Source organism: Antrostomus carolinensis, unplaced genomic scaffold (genome assembly GCF_000700745.2).
Source record: "Antrostomus carolinensis isolate BGI_N321 unplaced genomic scaffold, ASM70074v2 scaffold45839, whole genome shotgun sequence".
Lineage (NCBI taxonomy): Eukaryota > Metazoa > Chordata > Aves > Caprimulgiformes > Caprimulgidae > Antrostomus > Antrostomus carolinensis.
In genome coordinates, this window is record NW_010340146.1 from 5,449 (window position 1) to 25,779 (window position 20,331).

Here is a 20,331-nt window from a genome sequence, read left to right on the forward strand (position 1 = left end):
TAACCCTCTCCTCCCTGTCCTCAGGTTTTTGCAGAGTGCTGTGAACTTTCTCCCTTAAATATCACATAGCTATTTCAGACAACTCTGATTGTGGTCACACTGCAGTGTCGCTCTCATAGTGTTCTAAAATATGGGAACCCAATTTGAATTGAGTAATAACCAGCTTCATAAAAATAATTGAGGTTTGTTTTTTGTTTTTTTCCTTCCAGCCAACAACACAGCAGTCTCCTCAGGATGAACAGGAAAAACTCCTGGATGAAGCCATTCAGGCTGTGAAGGTGCAGTCTTTCCAGATGAAGAGATGCTTGGTAATAATGTGACTTTTTAAAATGCAATGAAGCTTCTTGTCTGCTGGGAGTAAAACAATAAATCAATATTAATCTCTAGTGCTGTGAGGAAACTTAACCCTTTATACATCTTTCTGGCAAAGGCTTTGCAAATAAATGAGGCAGCTACACAATGAGGGTGAGCCTCGAGTATTCTTTGAATGTGTCTTCCCGATTTTGCTCCAGTATTTTACAAGATAAAGATGCACCTTTATAATTTATGTGCTTGTATTTAAGTAAGCCTAAACTGAGAATAAGCCTGCCACTTGACATTGGAAGGTTATTGCTCAAATTCATTTTATATGGAACTATATGGTGAGTTATAGAATACAGACAACTATTCTTGTCTGTATTCAACATACCGTTGCTTTTTCCATGTAGTCTTTTCTTGGCATGAACCACAGATGGTGAGGCTAATAATGAATTACCTGCTGCATAGGATAAGTTTTGTAGTGAGTAATTGTAGACTGATGCATGAATTCTGCTGTGGCTGGAAAGCACCATTGGCTAGGGTCATACTGAGAGCTCTATCTTGAAATGGTAGCCAGTGCAGGCAGATGATGTCATCATGTGTAGCTTTCTTGCATTTGAGAAACCTATTTTTATTTGGAGAAACTACTTAAAGCTGCGATTAAAACTTAAATATTGCCTTAGGTTTTCACGTGGTTAGCCAAGCTGACTTTGTTTGCAGCAAGTAAGGTAACAGCTTTTCCAGTTTTATACTCTATGGAATACTTTTGAAATCTCTGAAGTAGCTGCAGCTGACCTTTTCACTGCTATCTGTAACTGAGTGACATTACTAAGTGGATGACCCTAGCAGTTCCTTCTGTTTTCCACAAAACTCAATGCTACTTCTTAAGATGGATTGAACACGTATGTATAGGTGGTAGATCAGAAGTTTTTCTCATATCCTGTGAGATGATCACATGCAGTATAAGTTATATGCAGCCTAATAAGCTGTAGCTTTCAGTAAGGTGGTGGTCTTGGGTGAGAAGTAGGGGAATAGGAATCTAATTCTAACAGTGGTCTGCTGGCATTGTGAATCCTCTGTCTGCTAGAGATTTTTTAATGAGAAATAAGCAAAACAACAGACCACATTGGGGGAGGTGGTGGGGAGAAATCCATTCTGTTTTGCTTGCTGCATAGAATGTGAGTGGTGGGTGGGGATTTCTGCATAAGCAACATTTTCTTTCTTTTTTTTTTCTTTTTTTTTTTTTGTGCCATTAGTATTACAGCTTATTCCTGCAGCTTTGTCTTCAAATAAGTTTTGCCACCTTTAGGTATAATGTTCCACTTAAGGTGTGGAACGTAGTACAAGCTAGATACTAAATAACTTGATTTAATTAGAATTATCACTTTCCTGATGTTTACTTAATCTTTGCATGCTTTTTTTAAAAAGCTAAAAGTGTAGCTTTCTAAAATGCTGCAGTTGCCTGTTATTTCTTAGAGACTGTTCTCTCTGTCTTCCTCTAAAGGACAAAAACAAGCTCATGGATGCTCTGAAACATGCTTCCAACATGCTTGGTGAGCTGCGGACGTCTATGTTATCTCCAAAGAGCTATTATGAGCTCTGTATCCTTTGAAGAGGAAATGAATGGCTGAAATACTGAATTTGGAATGAAATGTTCATCTGCTTTTTTGGTACAATGACTTCTCATTGTTTTCAGATATTTACTAGCACTTTTCTCCTCAGTATTTAGTTATATGGGTATATTTTAGGAGAATGTACGCTTTATTTGCTCCCTGTTTAAGTTCATCTTTTCCGTTTGGTATAAAGCAGGTCTTTAATGTTTTTCATATATTCCTTTGGGAGCTTTCAGGAGTCTAGTTCTAGAAAAATACCAGCTCTGTAAAACAACCCTGCTTGCAGCATGCTACCCCGAAATCTCTAAAATCAACTTATGTTTTGCCCTTCATTATTATCTTAGCTTCTGACTGTAAGGCAGTGCCTCAATGCATTTACTTGTGCATACTGTGGTATGTGAAGAAGGGAAGGCTTTTCATGAGACTTGGGAACAGAATGTGAATATATTCAAATACCACTGTCTCCATGTGTGGCTGATACTCTTCTGTGACATGTAGTATGCTTTTACTTTAGGTACTCTGTTCAATCACATTCATTTGCTCCCTAGTTTGATTTAGGTTTTTTTTTTTCCCCTTTTCTAATATGCTAAAAATGACAATTGAACGCTTGGGGTTAATTTTTCACATTTATCCAAATAATGATTGTTGTTTCAGAAGTACTACCTACTTGGGCATGATTGTATTTGATACAGCATCCTTCCTCCTTGGTATGAAGGAGCAAATTACTGTGTAAATTTGTTGTAGACATTCTAATATAAGATCCTTAACGGAGAGAAAAAGACATGGCAATTTCTGATGAGCTACACTACTTGGAAGTCTACCTGACAGATGAATTTGCCAAAGGAAGGAAAGTGGCAGACCTTTATGAGCTAGTACAATACGCAGGAAACATTATTCCAAGACTGTAAGTGTGTATATGTTAGTTTTTGGTGTTCTTCTTAAAACAGGTGAAGAGTGCTCAGACTCTGGGTTTAGATTATGACTGACTCTGCATTCTTGCTTGACAGCAAGAATTCAGTTTGCAGTGGTGAATAGTGTTTCTGCATATCTTAAGAGTGGATTACTATGAGACTTCTGAAATATAGGCTGCGTGCAGCTGCAAAAGGTCAGTTCTTCCTGCCAGTGTGTTGGTTTTGCATGTGACCAAGATAGAAGCACTTGGTTTGGAATAAAGTTGGCTTTTGGGTAAAGAGCTCATCAGTGTAAGACTGAGTGAGACTGCTACACATTTACTAACTCTTTCCATTATCTGTTAATTAATTTGTGTCTGAGGATCTAGATATTAAACCCTCACACACAGTAGGTGCTTTGTAAGCATCTGTCTTTTTAAAGAGTAAGAAGTGTGAGAGAAAGAAGCTAAAAATATCTGTAAATTAAATTGTTAAAAACTTTGTGTTTCTGATTTTTTTTTTTTCTATATGTTAGCATGCTAAAGGTGAAATTGGAAAGCTTATCTTTAAATATGTGACTATTGGGCTGGGGTAGATCTTCTGGATATTCAAACTTGGAACTTGGATTTGCGTTGGTACTGCAGTTTTTGATTCCCAACTTTGTGTTCGTGCTAGGAAGGGGCTTTGGGGACACCATTCTGCATCCTCATGCACTTTCTGGGGTTTGGCTAATGATTACCACAGTGTATTTACCCCTCTGCATAATCACTGGAGTTATCTTCCTGCCTGCTTGGTGTAGACTCTAGTTCTCCCTGATGAACACTTCTGTTACTTCCATCAAAGTTCTGTGCACATCCATTCAGGAGGAAAAGAAGCATGTGGAGTGGGTTGAGGCCTCTAAACCCAATATGTGAATGTTCTGAGCATTTTACATTTTTTCTCTTAAGCTGAAAGGGAGTCCAGGTATACTGGAACACCAGTCCTTTGCATCTGGTGTGTTCCTTCTACCTGTTCCTTAATACAAAGGTGCTGAAGGAATGAGTACAGGCCTGGGGATTTCCAAGGAGCATAACACCCGTCCTGCTAGACTACAATGTGAAAAAGTCTTAACTGCTTCACTGTAATAGGTTCCTTATCTCTATGTGCCAGAGCTGTTTTCCAGCTTAGTGGGATGCTGAAAGTATAGACAAGCTAGTCTGAGAGCATTCAGAACTCTGTGCATGCTAAGCATTTACACACTTGGTGTATAAAGTATTGTAGTGAGGTCAAGTGGCTGTTCAGACTTGCTGTGCTCTGCAGCAGAGGAGAATAGATGTTGAAAGCCAACTAAATATCCAAAATTATTGTATATTATTGTGGGATTTATTGCTTTCCATGCTTTGGTAGAGCTGCCAGGATGGGAAAAAGGAAAGGTTGCCTTTAAGTGTAGTATCGCTACTTTACAATTTATTGTTTGATTCTGTGCCTTTTGCAGGTATCTCCTGATAACAGTAGGTGTTGTCTATGTCAAGTCATTTCCACAGTCCAGGAAAGATATTTTGAAAGACCTGGTGGAGATGTGCCGTGGAGTACAACATCCTCTTAGAGGCCTCTTTCTTAGAAACTATCTCCTGCAGTGTACCAGGAATATCTTACCAGATGAAGGCGAGCAAGCAGAGTAAGAAAGATGGGCTGTAACTTTAAATAATTTATTTTTTTAACAGAATATATTTAAATCTTCTGTATGACTTTCTTCAGGTTTGAGAGAAGTCGATGTGTTAAAACTTAGAACTCTATAGACTTGACAGGTGTTTTGTTCATTAACTTTAAGAATTCCCTTCCAGAACTAGGATTTCTCACAAGTGGGGATTTGAACTTTTCTTATGAACCCAGATATCCCACCACACACTTCCCCACCCTCCTACCTACTTAAAAATTGGATGCTCACCAGCAGGTGGAAGGATGCATTCCTCTGACAGGCTTTTTCTGTTCCTAACCTGTTCTCAATTGCAGTGAAGAAACCACTGGAGACATCAGTGATTCAATGGATTTTGTGCTACTGAACTTCGCCGAGATGAACAAACTTTGGGTGCGAATGCAGCACCAGGGCCATAGTCGAGACAGAGAGAAAAGGGAGCGGGAAAGGCAGGAACTGAGAATCCTAGTAGGAACAAACCTGGTTCGCCTCAGTCAGTTGGAAGGTGTTAATGTGGAGCGATATAAGCAGGTGGGATGTCTGTCCATCCTTTGACTTCTGTTATTTTTTCCAAATGAAACCAGTTTGGACTTTCAGCTGAGCAGCTCAGAGTGTTGCAGCTGTGCTAAAAGTTCAGTAATCCTGGTGGTTCTACAACTCTCCACCTGAGGAGTAGTTCTCAATGCCAATGAAGCTGTATAGTGTGTTGTGAGACTAAGGACACGACTTGGGCATTTTTTCCTATGAGCTTGTCTGTAATGTTGACAAGAAATTTAAAACTTGCCTTCCTGATTCCCATTTTACTTGTACAATAATGAGTTGATTTAAGGGATGTGTGCACATACAGTGTTCTGTGATAGATTATACAGGTTAAATGAAGCTGTGCTTCCCAAAGCATTCAAGAGAACTGTTATTGCATGAAATGATAGTCAAGCAAATATATTATTTAGAAGTCTGTCCTGTGTAAGTTGTACCATATAGCTGATGAAAACAATTTTGAGCAGTAATGCTGAGACCCTGAGTAGTGGTATGTGCCGGCAAAGCTAGTAGCACTGATATACTAAATCAAAAATTTTTGGACTAGATGATCTTTTGAGGTCCCTTCCAATCCCCAACATTCTATGATTCTATGATTCTATGAAAACTTGCAGGTTGTATAATGTACAAAAGGGACAGATATCTGAGTCGAGCAGATTTTTTTTTTTTCCCTGAAGGATGGAACTGCTGAAAACTGGAACTTTTTATCAGGAAGCCTTTGTGTAAAGAATAAGCTGAGAAATATTAGAAATGCTGCTCTGGTTGGATTAAATGCACATATGTGAATATAAACTTGGAAAGTAATTGTGAAATCACTGCAAGACTTTTTACTATTCCAGATTGTTCTGCCTGGAATATTGGAGCAAGTTGTAAACTGCAGAGATGCTTTAGCTCAGGAGTACCTCATGGAGTGCATCATACAGGTAAGCTGCTTAAATTCAATTGCAGTGATGGGACACAGGGACGCTTACTCCTGTACTTTTAGTCAGATTCAGGCTACTTTCACCTCTTCCTGATCAACTGGAAAACTTCACAATGGGACTCCTTAAATAGTGGAGTGTCCCAGATGGGCAGAGTGGAAATAAATCCATTTTGTGCTCCTTCTGTTGCAGAAGCTTGTAAGCATCTGAGCAGCAGTGCCTGCCGTATGAATTGTAATAGATAACTGGGTCTTCAAGTTACCCGTTTGTCTTGCATCTCTTGCTTCATGCATTTATCCGGTCAGGGTCAGCTTGGGGAACCTTAAAGCATTCATAGGCCAGATCATATTTACTGTGTGGCTATCTGCTTTAGATTTACTCTGTTGCGTTTTACTGCTGTGTAACAATGGGCAAATTCAGTTTATAACTTGATGACTATTGATCTGAAACTTCAGGTTTTCCCAGATGAATTTCATCTCCAAACCCTGAACCCATTTCTCAGAGCCTGTGCTGAGCTGCACCAAAATGTGAATGTGAAAAATATAATTATTGCTTTAATTGACAGGTGAGTGACCACGGGGGTGGAAATTGGCTCAAAATTAAGTTTGTGTTGTGCACAAGCAGATGATAATTCTTCTAGCATTTGAAAGCTTAACATTTTTCATATCACTTAACTTCACTGTTTCCATGTCTTTCTATCAGCTGTAATTAAGGCTGTGAAGAATTATTTCTATAGCTTCTGCTCTGTGGGACTCTGCTTCTGCAACTTCCAATGAAACCTGTTTTAAGGACTGATGACAACTTGTAAACAGATTAAGCTAGGAGATAACACATTTAGTATTGACTAGTTTCATGTTTCTGGACTAAAATGGCAGCAGTGTTTTGCTTTGACAACCATATCAGTCAGACACCTCTTGAAAACTTGAAGATCTTAATGGCTAAATCCTATATCAAGGATTGCAATTTTGATCAGAGGACATGACACATGCCTCTTCAGAAAAGAGCCAGTAGGAAATCAAACTACTTTCTTGATTCTTAGCTTACCACTATCTTCCTGCTTGTTCTCCCAGAAGTGTGTTTTTTTCCTGTGGAGGTGCTGCTTAAAGCTGCTTGCAGTGAATTCAAATATGTGGGAGAAATTGAAACTGAAGTTTTGATTTTTTTTTTTTTTTTTATCCTGAAAGGAAGCAGCACAGTTTATCAGTGAGTACCTGGACTTTCTTACTGCTGAAAGGAACTGCACTTAATGGCTTTTTGAAGCTTCACAAAAGCCTGTCTTTGCATTTGCACACAAACATCTGTACCATTGTATATCTGGTCTGTTTACCAATGTATGTAACGTTTCAGAATTGTGTAGTTAAGATGTGGATCTGTCCCATACAGGTAGTGCTTGTTGCATTTCTCCTCTTTATTTCAAGTGGTATGGGATAACTGAAACTGAACATCAGGGACTGCTAAGGAGGCTTGTGAAGCTTTAGTCTCTATTTCCTTGGGGCTTTCCTGTTAAAGGAATCTTTCTGCAAATAGTCTCGGTGCTTTGGGATCTTTCTTGACTTACTAAACCGTTCGTAGCTTTTAATTATGCTGCCGTCTGCCTGCAACTTGATCATACTTTGTAGCGTGCTGGCCTTATTCTATGAACTGTTGCCAAGAAAAACTGCCTTGTCCCTTTGAGAAAAGGCAGTGATTGTCCCTGGCTTTAGAAAGTCTCCTTGTTACCACCCCAATGAAATAGAAGAGTAGTTCAGTGTCTGTTTTTCCTGATAGTGAAGTTTTCTGGCATCTCAGCTTTTTCGTACCTGCCAAAGTTCATTCAGACTCGAAGTTTAGAAACCCTGTAAAAAATAAATTTAGGAAAAGGCACTGGATCAATATTTTTAAATACTTTTTTTAGGTCTTTCTCTAATTCAGAGTAGAATAATCCCTTAATGATTAGAAAATAAAGATAGCAGTGATGAGCATTTTAAGCTGGAGCTTTGGTATGGTGCTAGCCTTCCTGTAGGGATTCATCTTACCTTGTATCTGATTTCTGCAGAAATGGTGGTTAGCATAATCTTCCCTCCATTGTAGCTCTACAACATCATTTGGATGCATGCTGGATAGGGATCTCTTGCCGTTTTGTTTTGTTTTGTTTCCACCCCTCCTCCAAAAAAGTATTCTTTTCCACTTCAAATTTGCTTTGTGCTTTGCTCTTTGAAAACCCTGGAAGTCCCAAATGTGTTGGTCTGTCTTAGTTTGGAGACAAATCGTAGTTAAGTCAGCATATTTTTTCTGAGGTTTTTTTTTTTTGGTTGTTTTTTGTTTGTTTGTTTTGTTTTTTGTCTGGAGACTGTTTTGCAGAGAATGCTACTGAATGTCTGATTTCAGTGATATCACTGAATGGATGCAGGATATTTGCTCTTCCATCAGCTTTCTCTGCTGGAAAAAACAGAACATTTGCTGCTACATGAAGAACATGGATTACGATGCTTCCTTCTTGTTCTTTCTTCATCTTGCCATCTCTGTCAGCACTTTTTTCCAGGACTGATATTTACCAGGCTCAGTTGTTCCTAAGGTTTCTGACTTCTGTTAATTTTCTTTTTGCTTGTAACAGAGCTTGCAAATATCCATAAAGGACTTGCTTTTTCGGCCTTATCTCTTTCTGACTTGTATCTGAGGAGTGGAAAAACTATGCTGACCAGGCTGCTTTCATTTATCTGTTACCAGGTTAGCTTTATTTGCACATCGTGAAGATGGACCTGGTATCCCAGCAGATATCAAACTGTTTGACATCTTTTCTCAGCAGGTTGCTACTGTTATACAGGTATGCTGGGTATTCTTGCATGCAGTTTTGGGGGTTTTTTGTGAAGTTACGTGCTTTTTTAATCAACTCAGTGGTTGATAAAAATTGGTTGATTAAATTTCAGTCTCGCCAGGACATGCCCTCGGAGGATGTGGTATCTTTGCAAGTTTCTCTCATTAACTTGGCTATGAAGTGCTACCCGGACCGTGTTGACTATGTTGATAAGGTGTTGGAGACAACCGTGGAAATATTCAACAAACTTAATCTGGAACAGTAAGTAAATGTCTCTTGCATTCTTTCTGGAGTTGCAATTAATACTCGCCAATCTTGACTTCTACATTTAGCAGAGACATGCTTTGGATGTGTAGGATTGCTGCTTCTTGGCCAAGCTATAGAGGATCGTGATAAACTGTTGACTAACCAGGACTTGCTCACCTCTGCATAAATCCTACTATGCAGTTGTACAGCTACACAATGTGTATGCCAGGCTGTATGTAGTCATTATCTATTCATACCTTACAGCATCTTAGGGTTCTCCACTTGCTGAATTTGCAGCCACAGTCTCTGCTTCTGCTATCAGCAACTTAAAACATGCAGTTTCCACTGTACATCCTAAAGAGCAAGATATGACTTGTTTTGATACTTTATTTCCTATCTCCCTAGCAGCAAGTTGCTTAGCTGTTGTGATATATGTCAGAATTGGTATTGGGGCAGATTTTAAATCTATCTACATGTGTGAACTATTGATTAATTGTGTGTTTTGCGTATATTTTCTTTTAGTATTGCAACAAGCAGTGCTGTTTCAAAGGAGCTGACTAGACTTTTGAAAATCCCTGTTGATACTTACAACAATATCCTGACAGTTCTGAAACTGAAACATTTTCACCCACTCTTTGAATACTTTGATTACGAGTCCAGGAAGAGCATGAGTTGTTATGTACTTAGCAATGTATTGGATTATAACACAGAAATTGTTTCCCAAGAACAGGTATGATATAAGTTAACTTGAAATTCTAGGTATTTAAACTACTGTTTGAAGACTGAAAACACATCCTAAGTGACTTCATGCAGGGCATGCTTTGTTTTCTAGCCTTCATGCCCCTGCAAGCCCTCACCTCCCTATCTTATCAGCACAGGCTTTACCCCACTTGGTAATTCTTCCACCCACATTCTTAAATATCTTGTCTTTGCACATCTTGTGTAACCTCATCTTAGAGAGTACTTATGTTAGGTTTGAACAAAGACCCTGAATACCCTTAAAACTAAGCCTGTTACCTAAAGAAGGCTGGATAGTACTTCTGAAATCTGAATCTCCTCTGTACTGTCCCACTTGTGCTGAGAGGAACCCTTCTTCAGGGAGTAAGGCAAATATGTCCTAAAGCATCACCAACTAACAGACTTTCCTAGTGCTTTGTCAGCACTGTGAATGGCTGTAAAGATGTTTCCAGTTACTGTCAACTTATAGACTGCTGTGGTTTTAACAGAGCTTATATTGCCTCTAACAGGTTGATGCTATCATGAATTTGGTATCCACGCTGATCCAAGATCAACCTGATCAGCCTGCTGAAGATCCTGACCCTGAGGACTTTGCTGATGAGCAGAGTCTTGTGGGAAGATTTATTCATCTTTTGCGTTCAGATGACCCTGACCAACAGTATCTGGTATGGCAATCTGTGCTCCTGAATGCTTGTGCTCCCTGAGCTGTCAGTTCTTGCATTATATATTATACAAGAATTTAGTGTACCTGGGAGCTGGGACATCACGGCTCTGGCATTACACACTCAGTAATGCCAAACTGGGTCGATTACAGCTAGCAAGTACCATATTCATATGGGGAAAAGCCAAGGTGACTATGGAAATTTTATTTATTTTTTTCCCTAAGAGAGGACAAAGCTTCCCTCAAAGGGATGCTGGCACTAAGGGAGTTGATGCATTTTTACCCCCAAAGACTTTGCATAGCTAGAGATGTCAAAGCTGTTTTTGCAAAGCTTCTGGACATCAGACTGTCTTCTTTCTTTCTCATCTAGCAATGCTGAGCTTTAATCAGATTGATCACCTTTAAATGCCATCACAGGACCTGTCAAATTACCTTTTGGATAGAGTTCTGCAAGCTACTTAACACCTTGTGGTAAAAAAAGCTTGATAGCTTCTTGATGAGCATCGCGAATGCTTGTATCAAATTTTCCTACATTACAGGAACAGTAGGAAAAAAAATCCAAGATTCAGATTTTCACAGCTCTTTCACAGTATCTCACTTTAAATTATGCATTCTGTATGGAAGAGATCTGAAATGTAAATTCAGACACCTTAGTGCATTACAAGCCAAAGTGGCTAGTACAATGTATAATGGGTGATGAGAGATTTCAGTTTAATCACGTTATTTACATGAATTTGACATGTAATCTAAAAATGTATATAGGGTTGGACACTGAGCTTCACCTCTAGTGTTTGTTTCAAAGTGGTAATGGGGCTGCTATGACCAGAAAGCAAAGTAATAAACTGGCTATAGTAACTAGACATCTTTCTTCTGACACTTAAACAAAAAAATAAATACAACACTGGTCTCTGGTAGAAATTTTCTGAAATTTGGTTTCAGAAGTTTTAGTCTAAAAATACGGCACGTCTGAGTTTTGTCCCCCTTGAAAGGAAGTCAGGTTATTACAAACAACAAAGGCTATGTAACGTTTAGCTTGCTTGGAACAGATTGATTGATTTCTCTCCTGATACCTGGAGTTCTTGCTATTCTGAAGCATTGTGGCTGTGAGAGTAAATGACTATATCAATAGATAGAAATAATCCCAAAATAAGGGGAAGGGGAGAAGCTAACAGTACAAACAAGCAGAGCTCCTTAGTCCCTCTCCACAGGTTTAGAACAAGGGTAACAGGCAGAAAAGTATCACGTTCATGTTGTGTGTGCAGCTTGTGCTCAAAACCGAGAAAGGCAATCGAAGAAGCTGTCATTAATGAGCATAATGAACTACTAAAAACAGGAAAAAATTGTGAAAGTTGCATGTGTGGCTACCAGAATGTGCCACTATTGTCTTTCTCTGAGTATGAGAAGCCTTATTGACTTGTGTTTAGTTTCATGAAGCTTGGTTTCTTTCTTTTACTTTCTTACAAGCTACTGTAAGGAGGAGTAGTCCTTTTTGTAGCTTCTGTTGGACTGAGCACAGAATGTATTTGATCTCATTATTAGAGACAAGCTCAGGCAACTTCTATCTTGCTGCACAATCCAAAAATGTATCTGCAGTTAATATAGTGCAAGCGTTGCCTAACACTTACTAAGCAGCTGTAGGAAAAGTTTAGGCAGATGCCACATAACAAGCTACAGATACTGCACAAACGTAATTCAAGTAAAGCAACTTATATGTAGTCCCCCTCCAAAATACTGTAATTTATCTGATGCTAACACCATGTCTTTCTGAAGGTCTTGTTCCATAGACTGCAGATTAAATTATAGAAGCATGTAACTTGCCTCTTTCAAGAATTCTGTAAGCTTACAGTGCTTCTGTTTCAGATCCTAAACACTGCTCGGAAACACTTTGGTGCAGGTGGGAACCAACGGATTCGTTTTACGCTGCCACCATTGGTTTTTGCAGCATACCAGCTTGCTTTTCGCTACAAAGAGAACTCCAAAGTGGTAAGTTGACTTCTAGTTAACAATTGTATACTTCCTTCTTTCTGGCTTTCTTAAAAATACATTTCATCTGACTACAGTATGCTAAGCCTTGATACAGAATTCTAAGGTTTTTTGCCTGAGGCACATTTTTTATTTGAGGTGTGAATGCTCTCTAATTTAAGGACGATTTTTATCAGTTCATATTAAATTACCTCAGCACTTGAGGAATGATAGCAGAAATTGGCTAGTTGTGTTTATTCATGAAGGTGGCTGATTATGTTTTCACAAGGAGACCAGAGAACTACCACACTGCACGTGATGGCATGAAATTGATTTAAATCTGGATATTGAAATTCATCAACTTCTAAATCTGTAGCTGTACTGTTTTAATGTTTCTAAAAGCAAGTGCTTCTTTGCAAGTTAACTCATACAGTAGTTTTAAAAGTGCACACTAAAACAATCACTGATCCATTTTTGCCCTTCAGTGCTTTCTGATTGAGAGTTACCCTAGATATGTATCTTATTTTGGGGAAGTAAGTTAAAGTGCTGTTTGTTAAAACACTCTTCAAAATGAACATTTTAAAATTCTCTTCTACTTCTGCTTGATGTTCTGGTGAATGACTGAAATATAATTTTTTCTCCACTAATTAGGCTTTTGCTCAGTTATGTTTTAGGAATAGCTGTGGTAACTACAGCTCAGTGTAGACTTCTGAGAAAGGTGTTTATGAACTGATAGGGAAAATGGGTGTGAGCTTTTTGTAAATGGAGAAAATACTTTGTGAAAACCCACTGAGGTCAACACAATACCACTAGGGCATTCACTACTACTTCAGTAAATAAGTGACTGGAGTGGCATGCAGAAGACAACAGACTAGAGCACTTAACAGATCTTATTACAACTTAGATTCTCTTTTCCTTATAGCAATGGTCTTGTTCAAGATTTGACTTGTTTCACTTCTCTAGGATGACAAATGGGAAAAGAAGTGCCAGAAGATCTTCTCTTTTGCTCATCAGACCATCAGTGCTCTGATCAAAGCAGAACTGGCAGAGCTGCCTCTCCGGCTCTTCCTACAAGGCGCACTGGCTGCAGGAGAGATTGGCTTTGAGAATCATGAAACTGTGGCCTATGAATTCATGTCCCAGGTGAGTGTCCAACAGGTTTCTTGAACATTGAACCAACAGTGTGATGAAAACATCTGAAATGATTGCAAGCTAATGCTACTAGGTAGAAACTCCTCATCTTGATTCTTGCTTCCCAGGCTGCTGTGGAATTAAGCTCCATTGCTACTGATTTGAATACTCAGTCTGACAACATGTACGTTGCAATGCTGCCTCATACTTGCATAGTTGGTTCATTGGAGGAGTGTAGCTTTCTCAAAATGCTCCTTCATTGCTCTTAAGACTGTCTACCAGCTCCTGTTATCTAGCTGGTAGTGCCCTGACCACAAGCATTCTTTGGAAGTCCTCTAAAACTTGCAATGTTCGCAACTGCCATGCTGGGCTTTGCTAATTAAAATCCTTGTATTGAATCCTATTATAAACTGCTCTGAAAATTCACTTAAACCTGTAACGTGGACTTAAGCCTTACTTGTTGCCAAAACTTTCCCATCCTCCCCATCAGATAAATAACCAATGTATTCAACATTATCCATATTGCAAGCTTTTTCCTAATCTTCCCTCTGATACTGCTACTAACACACTTTCTTAAACTGAGTTGCTGGTAACCTCAGCCTTTCCTCACTGTTTTGTATCAGTTGCCACTGTAGAACAGTTCTGAAGATGAGAGCAGCGTGACAATTACGTACTGTTAGAGATAGGCTTCAAGATTTTGTCTTGTGTGTTCTCTCAGGGCTCTTCATCCACATAGCAGCAGTGCAAATGCCTTTCTTACGCTGTGATCACTGACCTCCTGCTCAACTTCTGCTCTACAATTTTGTTGATTCAAATAACCAAATCCTCTTCAGGGACTATTTCTACTACTGAAGTTCCTTATTTGAACAGATGCTTAAAATGAGGGAAAAAAATCAATCTTCAGATTATATGTAGGATCACATTTGTTTACTATGCTTAAATAAGAAATATTTCTTGCAAGACTTACTTCCAGTCTGTGGATTTAACTTGATTTTTGACACTCTCAGTGAAAGATCTTTTTCCTCCTTGAAGTTTTTAAGAAGTGTAAAACTGGACACTTTCCTGACGTGTCACTATCAGGTGTGATTTGGTTTTTTTTCTGGTATTTTCTAAAGCAGTGATTAAGAGTCTTGCCTTCTCCTTTGACTAGGCCTTCTCTCTATATGAAGATGAAATCAGTGATTCAAAAGCACAGCTGGCTGCAATCACCTTGATAATTGGGACATTTGAGAGGATGAAGTGCTTCAGTGAGGAGAACCATGAGCCTTTGAGGACTCAGTGTGCGCTGGCAGCCTCTAAGCTCCTTAAGAAGCCAGACCAGTGCCGAGCTGTGAGCACTTGTGCCCATCTGTTTTGGTCTGGCCGAAATACTGACAAGAATGGAGAGGAGGTAAGAATAAAGCAGCACAACCTACTTCAGTAACATAGTTCTGCCTTTCTTCTGAAGGCACTTCTAAAATGGATATGTTACTTAATGATGTAAATCTGGTTAGAATGAATTCTAATATATGAAGCATCTAAATCTCAGTGCAGTGTAAGCTGCATAAATACAAAAATGGAGAAAACTCAAATTTGGATGGAAGTACCATTCAGGCTTTTACTTGGCAACTATTTTAAGACTGCCTCTCAAAGTACATTCTGCATTTTGCATGTGTTTATTATAGTAGCTGTGTTTGCACATGAACGACTAAATTTACAAATTAGAAGATACAAGTTGTTGAAATTAAAGCTAAAAAAAATCTGTGTGTTCTTCAGGGCTTGTCACATAAGCTGTTATAATTAAAGAGCAATGTTTGAAATCTGTTTCTCAAACTATATATTAGTGTACATATTACTAAACTGAAGGCTTTCAACAACTGTTCATGTTATTGCCTCATTTAACAGAAAACTTAATAAAATTGGTGCCAGTCAGGAAAGGTAAGCTTTCAATGATAGCTTGTTCTGCACAGTTTGTGTAGTTTTGTGTTTCTGTGGTGGAAACAACCAGGTAATGCCATCTGTGTGCCAAAGGAAGAGACACTGGAGTTCTCTAAGGTTCTTTTATTTCTTGTAACTTCTGGGTTTTTTTTTCCTTCTAGCTTCATGGAGGAAAGAGAGTGATGGAATGCCTAAAGAAGGCTCTGAAGATAGCAAATCAGTGCATGGACCCTTCTCTGCAAGTCCAACTTTTCATAGAAATTCTGAATAGATATATCTATTTTTATGAAAAGGAAAATGAGGCGGTGAGTGGAAATGCATTCTCTCTGTTGCCTTTTTTTTTTTTTTAAAGAACATTTCTTTAACCTCTTCACTCGCACTCCAAATCACGTCTCTTCAGCATGCTCTGTAGCCTCTCATGAGAGGCACAAGTTCTGGTAATAACAGTGGTCAATTCTTGATATGCTAGTAAAATTGTAGATAAAACTTCATTCTTCTTACATGGGGGAAAACATCAAACATTTGCAGTTTACTTATGAACTTAACAATTGTGAGACTTGGATACCTGAAATATTTATTGGATCAAAACTGACTAGGACTCAGATGAGAAAGTAGTAAGATTCTAACTTTAGAGGTACCTAACCTTAAAGTGTACATAAGGGAAAGAAAATTCTTACAGCTGTTCAGGGTCACTGTTGGGTGCACCACAAATGGTTGGTGTAAGCTTTAATTTTAAGAATAGATATGACTTCTCATGTACCAGTTTAAATTCTGCATCTGAAATCTGAGATAGCAGTTACATTTTACACTTTGTTTTGTCAGATAAATAGTAAATTTATGCACTTTGAAAAAGCTGCTGGGTTAAGTAGAGATCGACATCCCATCTGATGTCATCATTTGATCTAGAGCAGATGTTAATGAATACCCTGTGGTTCTGAGAGAATGTCTGAAGAGATTTTAGGGATTTGCTGACTCTCCAGCAACTGAACTGGCTTCCCACTATAGTAGTGCTCTAGCAGAGGAGATGCTGTATCTGATGGAGATGAAAATAAAACTTTGAATGTCGAGCACTTGGCAGATGTAAGAATAGTGTCTGGTGGCCTGCAGTGCATTTTGTGCTCTGGTGTTCTGTGTAGTGCTGGACTTGGCACTGTAAGCAGCTGTATGTTCCTAGGTAGTGACTTGGTGACTGAGAATAACTTCAAATCTGATATTACTGTCCTGACTGACTTATATAATCAACAGATTATGTTAGAGTGCATAGACAATGTGATTATGTGCTTTATTTGTTTAAAGATTTTTACATTTATATTTAGTAAACTGGAGATAAATGCTCCAATATAATTACAAACTTATCTGGTTAATGACTTAAGAAGTTCTTCACATTTGCTAGGATGGGGATAACTTCCACAAAAACTCTGAAATCAGAATAGTTCTATGAGGAGCAAGAGAAGACAGTTTCCGACAGCTTGTCTGCACACAGTCTTACCAAGAACTGTCCAAATACCAGTAGTTCAGAGACAAGTATGTCAAAACTAATGTCTGTGCACTTATACAGAGGTCTTGTTGATGACTTTGGTTCTGTTTATGTTCTCCTGTAGGTGACAATTCAGGTTCTGAATCAGCTTATACAGAAGATAAGAGAAGATCTCCCAAACCTTGAGTCTACTGAAGAAACAGAGCAAATTAACAAACACTTTCACAACACACTGGAGCACTTGCGCCTGAGGAGGGAATCACCGGAATCTGAAGGGCCAATTTATGAAGGTCTTGTTCTTTAGGAAGAGACACACACTGTACTTTTTTCTTTTCATTTACATACCGTATGGTTGGGGTTTTTTTTTTGGTTTGGTTGTTGATTTTTTTTTTTTTAAGATAGATTCATAGGTTGTGCCTTTCAGAAATGTCAAGTTAACATTCATGTGTTCAGTCTGGCACTTCAAACACTTGTGTTGAGTACTCTTAACAAATTTGAAAGGTTGGACCAGCAGCTACAAGTTTCATCAGTTAGCATGGCTGAAACTTTCTTCGAACTCCATGTGACATGGTAGGGCTCTTCTGGTTCTGTTTTCTCTTCTGTCTGTTCACTGTTGCTTCTGTAGCACTAGAGTTCTAAACTGGCAGTGACTGTCATCTGAAACTGTGTCTGATACTTACAGAGCATCAGATTTTTGGTATTATTGTATGTCAGATTCTGCTTGTGCTTTTCTTTTAATGCAAGTTAAGACTAAGTGTAATATTTTTCCCTAAAAACTAGACTATATTAATGCATGTTTGGAGAGTTTTAAAGTACCATGTTCAAAACCAGAAGTTATATTTTGCATATTAAGGCTCTGTGACATTCAGTGAGGGCCAGTACTGTGCACAGGGCGTATTTATCAAGATAATTTTGTTCCAAATAGTATAAAAATAGATAAATTGCAATCTATATAGATATGTATAACCTTCATTACTGTAAATTTAGGGGAAAATGCATTACACAAGTTTATTCAGTACCATGATTTTGCACCAGTGAAACAATAAAGTTGCTATTAACACCTGTTGTTTCATGTCTCTTCAGAGCCCACTGTTGAACCCAGTGCTAATGTTGAACCTTCTGATAAAAGCAAAGGAACTTGTGTTTTGCAGGGACAGAACAATCAAAGTATAGTTAACCTGGACAAGCTGGGAGGCTGCTAGCATTTCCAATGTCGAAGTTTATCATTCAAAACCAGTATTTTTCCAAATGTTGCTGAGATGATGTGTGTTCACATTTCAGAATGCTTTTATGACATGTCTTGAGTGGTGAAGAATCCTAATGGATTCTAGGTCTGTGCTCTGCTGAAAACTTTGAAATGTCTGTTTTACCTTAACTGAAGGTAACGTTCTAAAGCTATCTGATTGAACTTCCTTACTCTTTGAACTGACCACTGTTGTGGAAATTGTCCTGCCTTGATTGGAGAGTGAATGAAACCTTGGTGGGAATGGCCAATAACTTAGTGCTACTTGGTTTCTGAAAAAGGCAAATATGGCTCTAGGAAACAAGAATTATGGAGTAAACAATCAGATCATCGATCTACTGATGTACATGCAGGTCTGGCTTGGAGGGGAGGAGGAATTGGGAGATAATCTAGTGGCTTTACTTGCCTAGCGGTATAATTAATGCTTTTCAAAAACCTTAATGTTACTCTGTATATGTTAATGCTGTTCCTTTTAAGAGAACCATTAAGCTGAGTTATAAAACATCTGTAGTAGATGATGATGTTCATGTAGATACATTCACATAGTAGGGACATGCCCTCCTAGTTTACAATATTTGTTAACCATGTTTGTTTAGTCCTTGAGGTCAGTCCTTGTAATTTAGGAATCGTCTTTGAATAATGGTTTTGCGGTTTCAGATGTGGTTATCAAAATGTTGTGGGTTAGTGCTTTTTTCCATGTACCACTTCGTAAGGCTACAAAGTTATGACTTTTCCACAGTTCTGAATTACTTTTATTGAAATTTTACAAAGTAACTAATTTCAAAATACTGTCTGTAAATGATCAGCTGTACCAACATGCATTTTCACAGTGGCAATGGACAACTACAGTTGTTCAATAGCTGTCACTCCTGTCAGCAAAGGAAATAATCTGTTAAGCTATGTAGAAAATGCTTATGATGGTGGAAACAAACTTGTATCACTAGTGATGTTCAAATTGGTATCTCTTACAGGACAAATCTAGTCAAAACTCAAGATGTAACTGTGTGAGCTTCTCTTGTGGCAGAGGCAGAATTGCAAAACCAGTATGTAGCTGTTTACATTGTTATTTTTCACACCCGTGGTTAACAGCAAGACTTGTAAGCTTTAACTGACTCTTTTTGGGTCATGCTGTTCATGATGCATGACTTGGAAAATGTTTACACACTTCAAGTAATACTTTTTTTTTTTTTTTTTACTATTGATAACCTGATGGATGGTTAGATCCAGTGGCTGGGGTAGGGGATTAGCCAGGACTAGTAAAATTCTAATTGGAAGTGTTTTAAAAATTACTCCAAGGGAAGTTTACCTAAAGCTCTGTATGTAGCAAGACCTATCTGTCCTAGAGCTCATAGACTAATTATGCTTACTCTATACTTACAGCAAAAGATAGAAGAGTAATACCTGTCAGTCATGTAAGGAGTGGAAGTTTGACTAGATTCCTGCCCTCTGCAGGATCCTGTCGGGAGGCAGGAAGTCATAGCTGAGGGAGGAAACTCCTGGTAAAACTTTTCCAATGTATAAACTTCCAATTCTCCTATCTCCTATCACAAAGCTCAAAACCCTTTTATATCCTGTCCCTGTTCTACTAAAAATTCTGCTCTCATATTTCTCAGTCACCTTTTCCACTCAGATCACTGCTCCCTTACCTGCTACAATTGCCCAGCTTCTCTGGTAACCTGACTGTTCTGGTGCCTCGTGACCCACGCTTTTCCTGGACACCAGTATTTATTTTTTTGCATTGGTCATGATCTTGTCTGGCTTGCCATTAAGGGGAGGAAAGTGTTTTACAGTTAACAGCTGAGACCCTTGGTGTCTTAGGGCAGGTTTGGGGGTAAAATAGTACAGGTCCAAGGTTGACACTTTATGAAATTCTTTACCAACAATATTTACACTTATTAAAAGTGAGAAAGTCTGAACTGTAATTACTGGCCATGAATGTTGTATTCACTTTTCAGTACTTTAACACTAGTGCATCATTACTAGAAAATACACTGTTGGCATAATTTCCCAAAGAGCTTTGAGAAATTACCCTTTTTTTCACTGCTGTGATTTCTCCAGCTACATGGATGACTGAATTTCTCTGCGTTCGTAAATATCTACACTCGTACCTACTTATCAGTATTCCATAAACTACCCCGTGCACACTGCATTTACTGCTTGCAGGTGAATAACCCACTTTATGCTCCCACTGAAAGCAAGATACACTAATTGTCAGCCTTCACACTCTTTT

General features: G+C 38.5%; 1 protein-coding gene across 1 annotated transcript; it reads left to right on the forward strand.

Annotated features, from left to right (window-relative positions):
• The first annotated feature begins 212 nt into the window (after nucleotides 1-212).
• On the forward strand, nucleotides 213-17,920 carry VPS35 (VPS35 retromer complex component). Its single transcript, XM_010176072.2, has 17 exons — nucleotides 213-308; nucleotides 1,802-1,898; nucleotides 2,691-2,814; nucleotides 4,275-4,457; nucleotides 4,793-5,006; nucleotides 5,852-5,935; nucleotides 6,388-6,497; nucleotides 8,639-8,735; nucleotides 8,839-8,987; nucleotides 9,495-9,702; nucleotides 10,220-10,375; nucleotides 12,232-12,354; nucleotides 13,297-13,476; nucleotides 14,615-14,854; nucleotides 15,543-15,686; nucleotides 16,983-17,209; nucleotides 17,242-17,920. The coding sequence occupies exons 1-16, from the start codon at nucleotides 294-296 to the stop codon at nucleotides 17,160-17,162; spliced, it is 2,304 nt and encodes a 767-aa protein (XP_010174374.1). The 5' UTR covers nucleotides 213-293; the 3' UTR covers nucleotides 17,163-17,209; nucleotides 17,242-17,920.
• Nucleotides 17,921-20,331: the final 2,411 nt, after the last annotated feature.

Coding starts and splice junctions, on each gene's coding strand:
- VPS35 (XM_010176072.2), top strand. Junction 6,498..8,638: donor ATTATTGCTTTAATTGACAG/GTGAGTGACCAC, acceptor ATCTGTTACCAG/GTTAGCTTTATTTGCACATC. Junction 10,376..12,231: donor ACCCTGACCAACAGTATCTG/GTATGGCAATCT, acceptor CTTCTGTTTCAG/ATCCTAAACACTGCTCGGAA.